Raw genomic sequence first — 10,867 nt, 5'->3', positions numbered from 1 at the left:
TTCCCTTCATATGTTTATGACTTACAAGAAAATATTTATTATCCACTCTTCTAAGCCAAGTCAAAGCTTCTTTTATCATTTATTCTAAAGGCATTTGGCTTTCTTGATAAAGATCTTTTAGTCAAATTATTTTTTAATGCACAACACCTAATTAATACTAAATACATGCAATGATCTCAAATGACTTATAATCACTTTGCAAACATTTGGACAGGTTGATGTTGAAATCCTAATGACATGAGGCAAAGAAACTACAATTCTCTACCTATCAAAAGTTAGAAGTTTCTTTGTTGATGTTCATCCACAACAATTAACAATCACAACCAAAGAAATTTCTAACCTTTGGCTTGAAAGCGAATAGTCACATTATGGTCATGAGATATAAAAAATTGATGACTTATTATAAAATACAAAAAGATTTTTGGACTGGATAATACAAAAAATAATTCTCTTTTTACAATTACATTCCCTTTATTTCTTAGATTCTTTTTATTTCTTAGATTCTTTGTACAATTACAATTTTCAATTCAAACTTTGATATGATTTTTCAAGACAGCTCAATCCCTTAAAGAATAGACAATATAAACAACATATTATTAAAAACTTCACAATTACATAAAATAAACTAGTACTACAAAGGAATGTTGATTCAATGCATTTCTCACTCCAAATTATAAATGTTCTCACTTCATCTCAACACTTTATTTCTCTACCCCATGGCACAACCATCGAACATATGGTAGGAACTATGACACTTTACATCTCTTGTTGCTTTTATTCGCACTATCATTAAATTTCGCTCAAGTTTTAGCCATTTCACGTTTTTGTGAACATATTAGTGAATTGGCCTATTTTATGGAAAACTCACCCCTCTAGAATTAAAGTCACGTTGTTGTCAAGTTGGGAGTAACTAGCAAATCTACACAAGGATTTCTAAATCAACTAGTCTATAGGAGAATCCACTTCCATGTACCTCAAGGCAAATTGAATCATATAGAATTAAACCTACCCAAAAATAGTGTGAATACAATCAAGTCTATAATGTATAAGATTTAAGAGAATATGCCTAAATGTTTGCAATTTTCTCTTGTATTTGTGATTCACCCCTACATGTGCAAATCCAACAAAATGTAAGTTGGAGACATAAATCAACTAAAAGCAATTAAATTTATTATCTTAGGCCCATGATGCAAACCCCACTAGAAATGTGTGCATGAAATTTCTACTTAATAAATTAATAAAAATTAAAAACACAAAAACAAGCAAACACTCAAGATTTAACGCAAAAGAGGCTAAATTAACATGGAATACAATGAAAATGAAGTATATCAAACCACCAATTAAGTACATTTTCCTAAGGTGTTTGATTGAATGTGCCCTTGCTCAAAAAGTTAATAGCATAATGATGCTTAAATGGAAAGGAGTGAGACAACCATCCATTTTTATTCTATCTTTCCTAAGTTTGCCTAAAGATTATAATTACTTTAATTATTAATATCACATCTCTAACCCTTTCCTCCTAAATAATTAAATAAATAATATTAATTATTTAATTATTTCCTCATGTCACTTTATCCCTTCTCTTTATTTCCCAATCCTCACATGATCCCTCTCATAATCATGTGTACTTTCTATAATGATAATTATATGGACCCCTTTTGGAAAATATATTATATTTCATCTAATTTTCCATTATTTATGCTAATTAAATAAGGCTAAAGAGGTTAAATTAACATGAAATACCATGAAAATAAAGTGTATCAAACTTCCCATTAAGTAGATTTTCCTAGGATGCTTGATTGAATGTACCCTCACTCAAAAATTTAATAGCATACCAATACTTATGAAAAAGTAGTGAGACTTATCAAAATGTAGAATACTAACTTTCATAGGATGGTAAGAATATAAATTTATTTCCAACTTTGATTGTTCATTCCTTCTATGAACAACAAAATCTACCAATTCTTACTAGAAAAGATAGTCTTCTCAACCATTTTCATAAGTCCCTCGCTTCTTTTTCATTTTAGCCTCATTATGCTATTAATTTTTTGTGTGATGACACATTCAATCAAGGATATTCGAAAAATCTACTTAATGGGAGGTTGATATATTGTGATATTGCTATCAAGATTTAACTATGAAGTATTTGAGTCAAACATATTAACCCATGTTTCATGAGTAGTGATTCACACAAATCCATCTCCCATGAGAATAATTGAACACTTACCTCTCATTAGATCTAGGTGAAGCACCAAGACTTCCCAAGAGATTGCCCCTCCCAATACTAATCCAACTTGCACACACTTAACTAGATTTGATATACTTCATTTTCATGGTATTTCATATTAATTTAACTTTTTTTGCCTTATTTAATTAGTATAGATGATGGAAATTAGATGAAGCAAAAGTAAATTGATCAAATGCAAACATTTCTATGTGTTTTCAACAAGGAATGTATTTTATATCTAAGCTTATTTTAAAATTTACTTATAAAAAATAAGACATTTTTTAAATTTTAAATAGTCTTTTTGTTGTTGATTTATTTAAATTATTTACTTAAATATTATTTTAGTTTACTTAAGTTTAATCATTGTTAGGATTGATCTATCCAAATTTTAGATTAACTACTTAATCCAATGACATTCTTTGTTACCCAAACCAAATATATACCTACTTCTAAATAGATGGGGGTACAAGACTCTTTCTAAAGCCCCTTTTTTCCATATAGGTCATCTAAAATACTTATAAAATACTTTAATCTAGTTGACTAGTACTTGTTCATTATTCTAATCATAATTATAATAAAGTAATTAATCAATCATCATTTAAGTACAAAACAATTTATGTTAATTTTTATTAAAAATATGAAAAAAAATACTAATTAAAATTAATAAATTTTATCTATATATATATATATAGGAAATTCTTCAATTGTTTGGAAAGAATTCATTCCTCAAATCATGTTTTGAATATGGTTAAATTGTTATTTTAAAATAATTACAACTAAGAGGAAGTTAAGTTCATAAACAATTTTCAAAAAAGAAGCTAAGTTTCATAAACGACTTTCTATACTAATTTTGAGAGGGTAATTAATATAAAAATATTTAATCTTTCTAACAATTAAAGAAATTAAACAAAAATAATACAAATAGACTTCATTCCATAATACAATAATTTACATGGGAAGACCCTTTTGGACTAAATATCTAAATTTTTACATCACGTGAAACAGAATTGAGGAGTGGATAAAATGATCTGAAATGTCCATTTAAAATTGTACAAAATTAATTCCAGAAATGTTAATTTAAATAAGTAAACAATCTGAGACGAACTGAAATGTAATTTAAATAGTATTACTGGATGGATAAGTACTTCATTGTGTGAATACATGATCAAATCAACAGGCCTCAACAATCCAACAGACCGAAATGCAGATAAAGGGTAAGAAACCTCAATAGCCAAAACTAATAGAATTACAGAATTAAAGAATAAAGCTTCTTACATTCTCGCTTTCAAGAAGATAGATCCTCAGACGACAATCATTGGTTCGGATAAACTCGATGACATTTACATATTTACAATTAACACTTCAACGAACAAACAATTTCTACAAACCTTAAAATTTAGAATCTATGCATAACACCATTTCACTATCTCTGTAGAAAACCAAGATACTCGACATAAATTAGACAACTGAAATCAATCCTGAACCGCATCAGAATTATTTGTAAACCAATCTTACCCTTGAACCAAGACCTCAGATTCATTCTGTATGTTGGGAGTTTCCATCTGCTGAACATCCTGTCACAAATACAAGAATCCAAGTTAGGCTTTTCTATATATCCAATATTATTTTAAAAGACTCATTTTAGTTTTTCCTTGACTCTCTTGCATTGTGATAATGGATCGTGTAGTATGATCCGTAACATGGATGCTTAATCATTTAGCATATTTTACTTATGAGGAGTGGATGGGGAATGTGGTATATATCCTACCAGGTTCTCTTTGTCCTGCTCGACGGTGCTCTCCATGACAGAAGGCGGATCTGCCACAACGGACATAATTCTTAAAGGTAGAACTTTAAAAGGAAGAATAGTTGATTGTAGCATTCCTAACTCGTAAAAAACAATGCATTATGCTTTACAAGGAAACTACCTAGTTGAGAAGGCTTGTTCATGTTACTCCCCTTGTCTTTTTGGCTTGCAGCCTTGATTTCATTCTGAGGATTCTTCCTCATTGAGGGATTCAAAGAGGAGCGCCTTGCTGCATGCTGATTTTTACAGGCCAAAGACGCCTTATCTGCAGGAGTAGTAGCATTTGATGGCTTTCCGGCTGTGGATGTATGTGTTCTTGTGACTGACTGGATTGAAGATTTCTTCCTCTTTTGAGTCATGCCACCCCTGCCAATTGGGGAGTTCAGGTCCTCCGGTTTTTCTGAGTCCGGTTTTTCAGTGGAAGGATTTCTGTTTGAGTCAGATTTTCTAGCCTTTCTAGCATTGCAAACATTGACCTTTGGCGAGCCTGCATCCGTGGAATTGTTTTTGGAGTTTAGGGAGTCAGACCCGCTGTTAGAATCTTCTTCTTCTTCAACATTTTCAGGTATGTGCGCCATAACATCTTTGGGCCGTACTTTTGTTTCAACTTCGGCAATAACTTCTTCCAAGATACCATAGCTCTGCAAAACGTCTCTACCAATCTCTCCAAGATCGAGGAGATTATGCTTCTTAGCATATGATTTCAGCTCATCTCCGAGCCTTTGCAGAGGCTGTGCATGTGCAATGAAGTGTAATCCAGTTGAACTTTATTAGCATAATAAGAACAAACATTGCTTGGAAACATAAAATAAGCTTCAATCAAGACTAAATCCAACCTAGTGCAGAAAGAGCATTGTAACACCGAGACTAGGGTACATCTGGACGAGTTTCCAGGATAGGGGGACAAAGGGCCTCAATTTCAGAATGGCTGGGGAACAATGAGGCGACAGCAGCAGGGTGGGGGTATTAGATCTTAGACATGTAGAACTTGAAATGCTAGTTATGACATGATGTTTCAGTATGACAAACCAAACTGAAGTACCTGAACATAGCAAAATTGCAACACTAACCAAATTCATTGAACATTTAACATAGTAACATACCCAATATTAACATTCAAAAATAAAAAATTAAATAGAAATTCAAGTACTCATTCTGGCTGCAGAAAGGTGGAGGTGGGAGTACTCAGGTATTCCAAGTGCCTAGTGCAGGGACATCTAGGGGATGGATAATTCGAGGTTTTTTTTGAGGGGGGAGGGGAGAGGGGGGGTGAGTCCCCATGCTTCAATGGGAAATGGTAACTCAAAGCGTTCAAATGGTTTTCTTACCTCAGCAGTAGATTCAAGAGCAAGACGGAAAAACCCAAGAGAAATAGCATGTTTCCCTGCCGATTCTGCAAGCTTGACTTGTGCCAACCAGTAGGAAGATGACATCAAGGTGTTGAACTTCTTTCTCTGTCCAGATTTTGGAACTTCCTGCACTGTTACTCCATTAGTGGGCGTTGCTAATGCGTCTTTGTTTACACCATTGGCCTTACCTTGATTTCTACCGGTTGAACCTTGAAATGATACTGACACTGATTTTGCATTAGCTCTGGCTTTGTTTTCACTGTTCAAAGGTCTAAGAACAAAATCTGGCTTTGAAGTAGACTTTTTGTCTGTTGTGTTGCCTGAAGGTGTAGAGGAAGATAGTTTGTGATCAGCTTTGGAAACAGGGGTTGCATATTTAGAAGGAATAGACAACCTTCTTGTAGATCTTGCAGGTTTATCTTTTCCTGACAAGTCTAACGTGCTGACACTCTTGCTCACACTTAGTAATCGTTTCTCTCTGAAAGATAAACAAAACACATACATCATCAACTACTGTTCCAGCATCGCGCCCAAATAAAATATTTAAAACAGATCTATTCCACTGGTACAACTAGGGCAAGATGGTTGAGAAAAGCAATTGATTGGATAAAAGTTTTACTCTCACCTTTTAGGCATGACTGTTATTTCATTGGAAGTTGTACGTTCTTGGCCTTTGAGTGAAGGTTTGGGAGCAAACCTCTGCTTCACTCTGCCTGCGGCATAGACAAATAAACAAGACTGAAATCAAAATATATCCAACAGGCAGAATTAGGCTGAAGAAAACAAACTAAATTAAAACATCTAAATTGAATTTTCATGGTCTAGATGGCAATTATACTTTGCATAAAAGTTGAAACTGTTTTACATAGATCTGACTCAATGTATGGACACAAATCAGCAGTTGCAAATAAAGAGCAGAAATGTCGAAGTACGAATCCTGGTCTTCTTGTATGGAAGAGTGGAAAATTTGATGTTGTCAAGCCAGCCCTAGACGATGTCACAGTTTAACAAAAATATGAAGTTTAATAGAGATTACTTACATGTAAACATAGCATACACACACAGTACACCCAAACACCAGTTCACATATATACTGTTGTCAATCAGGATTGCACCTATAGCAAGATATGAAAACCTAGCTTTCCTATTGAAACATTGAAGCACTCTTAGGTTGTGGGTATCCTATGGCAAGAGTGAATCTTCAGGATTACAAGGCCAGTACCTTAATAGTACTCACCTATGCTAACTATGAACAAGAAAAGGGTAAGAATGAATTGCTTGTGAAATGAATAAGACCAAATGGGTGATGCACCAAATGAATAACTTGGTTTGCAGCTGAAGAATCTCATAAAATTACCCTCTGAAGACACACTCACAATCTCAATCAGACACACTATGCAAAAGTGTTTCTTATGACAAGTCCCGGTATTAAGATGCCTTGAACGGAAAACAAAGTTATTTTCTTAGTTTTCAGCATCAAAATGAAGGACACAATCCCAAACCTGCATAAATCTATATCAATTTCTGCATTTAACAATAAAAAGACAAATATCCAGATAGAGATAGAAGGGGTGAGGGAGGGAAACAACCATCCAACCTTTAGGATTCAACACTGTATAAGTGATGGAGTGATGGTGTACAAGGGTAACTTGTGCATCGGTGCATTCTAGAGGCTGGATAGCCATTTTCAGGGAGGTAGCAGGAAGGGCACGGACCCAAGAAATTATGCTCTTTCGTTATGTACGATGCAATCCTTGTCAAAGGGAGTGAGAACTAAACACAATACAGTCGTTTGTACAGGTCCGAGTAGTGATTCAATACAAAGAGCACTGGTGTTATATTGTGTGTGTGAGAGAGAGAGAAAGAGGTATTTTGTGCATGTGCCATGTCACCCAATATGACTCTAGAGAGAGAGAGAGAGAAATCCCAAATTCCATCTTCCTTATACAAATCTGACTCAGAAACCAGATAAGAGGTTTTTTCTCTCGTGCCAGAATTTTGTATAGAAGTGACTTGAAGGTATAAGATGCTCAGCATTTAAGTCACTGAAATCCTAATTGAGACTGAGATTAAGACGGACAGACCCCAAACTGTACTACAGTTAAGTGATGGAGATGAGTACCCAGAAAATCCGAGAATCTAGTTCCCTTGTACAATAAGACTCAGAAAACATGTTACAGATTTTTCCTCCCATGCTAGAATATAGGATAAATCATAAAAGTGACTTGAAGTACAGAGCTACATCAACGTTTATATGATTGAAATCCTAATCCCCAGTTTTCTACAATAACAGATAGGACAAAAAAGAATGTGGTCTTTTTGTGCACATATAATTTGTGATTCAATATTAAGTAAACTGATGCTATTTCAACCTACTATAATTGCAGAACTATTGCCTACCATATACATGTACTACAAAGTGACACGTCTTTATCAACTATGGGGCAAAGAAATGCTAATTTCAGAAAAGGCCCAAACCTTACCTTCATTAATGAAACCGGATGTTATTGTGCTGATTTACAACGCAGACACAATTGAGCAGAATGCAAAAGCAGTTCAGACATTTCATAGGTTTCAGATTTACAGTTATGCCCTGGCAAAAATCCCCAAAACTGGCACAATTTACAAGAGAATTTATGTACTTCGGCATTATTTGAACACCTAACTCTCTAGTCCCGTAGATCTAGCTCTAGGTGTGGGAATCATACCCACCTTTTGTATGTGGATAACAAATGCGACTCCAGAGCAATGATATTGAGATCTGCACTTGTCAACAGCTAAACTAAGCTGCAGTTTACGGCTTTCAAACGAAGATGATGCACTAGAGTTAAGGTAGAAAGAAATGCTAACTTGGGGTTTTAAATGCGCCCCTAAAACCCCACCTCTTATTCCATGAACAACGCAAAATCTATGGACAGATAAACAATAATCAGCATAAACATATTACAGAACGTCAGTGTTTCTATGTCACCTGTTTCCCCAACCCTGGGATCAAACACGTCACGTTTCTTGTCAAGTCTCTAATTTACTAGCTAGAACTTACCCTCTGCACTTGCATCCATTAGCAGCCACAGAGCATGTAGTCATGAATTGATGCAACGAGACTGCATGTCAATTGACAGAATCAACCTTCGCAGCAGTAACCCACTCCAAAATTCTAATTCAAAACCTAGCCAGAATTTTAAAAAAGACAAAAAAACCCAGAAAAATCTTCGTGGGATATGGGTTTTACAAAAGAAAGGCTATGTTCAAGCCTTCAGCTGTAGAATCAATAAGTAAGAATCTCTGCCCAAATATCACCCTCGTCCGAAAAATCTATGTAGCATTTGCCAGAATAAACCCAAAGATAAACATCAAAAGACAAATCAAATAGAATCTAAATGAAAAACAAAACTGCATAATGTAACCTGGATATGGAGTAGGATGATCCTTGGAAGCCTCCATCGTTCTTCACAGATCCCAACTCACCAAAAGTTACAATGTCTATGCAGATTTGCTTTGGAGTTCTGAATACAAAATGCAGAGGAGATGTTGATGTAAATCGCATAGACCTTGAGAATGGATACTCATTGTATATATTCTTGATTTCAAATTGTGGGGGCGGCAAAAGCAATTATGATATTGAGAACATCGCTAACGTTCAAATAGACCACTAGTGGAGATTATCCGTTGGTAGAATTTTCTTTTTAAAAGTTTACAATAGAGGCGCGGCCACGTTAATTATGTTTGGTGTGATTAAATTTTGTTTTATTAACGGTCTAAACGTTTGGATTTTGAAAGGCCTTCAGATTAAAGGCATTGTAATTTGTGGGGCAATGCATGAAGTTCTCTCGCTATGGCCTTGAAGAGATGTTTGTTTCCTTTACAAACGATAGCCACGTATTGACCATATCTTTTTTATTAAGAATTAAAATATAATATCGATTAATTTTTTAATTAATTAATATGGTTAAATAAATAAGTATATTTTGAATTGATGTTGTCAATGTCTAGAGGATAGAATTGTGTAGAATTAAGGGGTAGTTTGGTTGTTGGAATTGGATAGGCATTGGCATCACTAATTCTGGAAAATTTGTAATCCACAGATCAGATGTGTCAAACCAAAATTGGAATTTGGATTGATTTGAATTTGGTATCCCAATTTATCTTCAAATAAAATGAAATCTAAGTTTTTCCAAGTCTACCCAACTATTTTATTATCTATTTGGTTTTCATTTTTGGGCAAAATCTCATATTGTTGCATTTGCTTAGTTGCTTTGCTCAGTGTTATGAAACTCGTGTTTTTCATTAGAGCCAGAAGCAAAAGATCCAAAAAAATCCCCTTTTTTTATGCTTGGCCTTCACTATTGCAAAAGTTGCATCTAAATGGAAGAGACGGGGATCCTTTTGTACGCCACGAGCAGAAGATAATACCCTAGCAAAGCGAAATTCTTCGACAAAGGAGTCGTAATAGAGATCGGGTAAGAATACGAAAAGATCACAAACTGAGAAATCCTGTGCCTGAGCATTCTCTGGTCCATGGAGTAGTTGTGGGTGGTGAATGCAGGGGTAATGAGCAAAATTTAGATGCATTAATGGACGATTGGCTCATCCTCAAGGACTGAAAACTCCAGTAGAAAGTTGTTCCTATAGTTCATAACAAAGCTTTTAGAGAATGAAATGTTGGGTCAATGAGAGGTGAATTTGAAGGAAAGGTATGGCCAAATGAAGGGCTCGAGGTTGAGCTCTATAGGGAACAAGACTTTTTGGAAGTTGTAGAACACATTGGACTTGCCAATTTTCCATATCTATTTGTTGTTATGAAACTTGTGTTTTTTTTTTTTTTAAAGTGAGAAATTGATTAATTGAATCATTGAACAATGAATTGTGTGAAGATAATGTTCAGGTGGTATTCCAATTCGCAAACACAGGAAATGTATCTTCTCATTATAAATTCTAGGTGAACCAAACAGTCGCAACCATATTCTAAAAACTGTAATCCGAATTTGAAATTCCAAATTGTTCAAATTCCAAATTTGGACAATTCTAGTGTCACTAATTCTGGCAACAAAACAAGCCCTTAGATGTAAAGAGTTTGGATTTGATATTTTGTTTCTTGTTTTCTAAGACATTTATAAATAAATAAAAAGCCTTTCAAATAAGAGATGCAAGCACCGAGCGGGGGCCCTAGCTCGGTTGGCTAAATCTTCCCTGTTGCAGGGGGTTGGTCACGGGTTCTAGTCTCCCCTGTCCTCGTGGTACCGGTGGGTATGTTGCGCCAGCGCTACCGGTCACATTAAAAAGTTTACCAGGGGCACTGCAGTTTATAGGGGGGCCATGTTGCACCGATTCCTGCAATCTTTAAAAAAAAAAAAAAAAGATGCAAGCACCAAAAAAATTGCCTATTGTATAATGCTTTTAGGGGTAAGATATGGTGAATGATATGGTGAAATGAAAATGCATTTAATACAAAGTATACAAATTGTGTACCAGTAATCATTTTGA

At 34.7% G+C, this 10,867-nt stretch overlaps 1 protein-coding gene across 2 annotated transcripts; it reads right to left on the bottom strand.

The window, feature by feature from the left end:
- Positions 1 to 3,332: 3,332 nt before the first annotated feature.
- Positions 3,333 to 9,000, bottom strand: LOC149553436 (uncharacterized). 2 transcript variants are annotated; one of them, XM_089788882.1, is made up of 6 exons: positions 8,791 to 9,000; positions 6,009 to 6,096; positions 5,363 to 5,861; positions 4,156 to 4,765; positions 3,996 to 4,045; positions 3,333 to 3,801 (listed from the first exon to the last, which is right to left on the bottom strand). In XM_089788882.1, the coding sequence occupies exons 1-6, from the start codon at positions 8,825 to 8,827 to the stop codon at positions 3,739 to 3,741; spliced, it is 1,347 nt and encodes a 448-aa protein (XP_089645008.1). In that variant the 5' UTR covers positions 8,828 to 9,000; the 3' UTR covers positions 3,333 to 3,738. The 2 variants fall into 2 exon arrangements, with proteins under 2 accessions (XP_089645008.1, XP_089645007.1); XM_089788881.1 differs by having other exon boundaries at positions 6,009 to 6,092; positions 8,791 to 8,969.
- Between the last annotated feature and the right edge of the window lie 1,867 nt (positions 9,001 to 10,867).

Source organism: Cupressus sempervirens, chromosome 6 (genome assembly GCF_028749045.1).
Source record: "Cupressus sempervirens isolate cs-2001-9-10 chromosome 6, ASM2874904v1, whole genome shotgun sequence".
Lineage (NCBI taxonomy): Eukaryota > Viridiplantae > Streptophyta > Pinopsida > Cupressales > Cupressaceae > Cupressus > Cupressus sempervirens.
Note: the sequence above shows the minus strand (reverse complement) of the source record. Positions and strands in the feature narration are given on the sequence as shown.

Coding starts and splice junctions, on each gene's coding strand:
- LOC149553436 (XM_089788881.1), bottom strand. CDS start 8,930: ATGCGATTTACATCAACATCTCCTCTGCATTTTGTATTCAGAACTCCA. Junction 5,862..6,008: donor ATAACAGTCATGCCTAAAAG/GTGAGAGTAAAA, acceptor TTTATCTTTCAG/AGAGAAACGATTACTAAGTG. Junction 4,046..4,155: donor GAACAAGCCTTCTCAACTAG/GTAGTTTCCTTG, acceptor CCGTTGTGGCAG/ATCCGCCTTCTGTCATGGAG.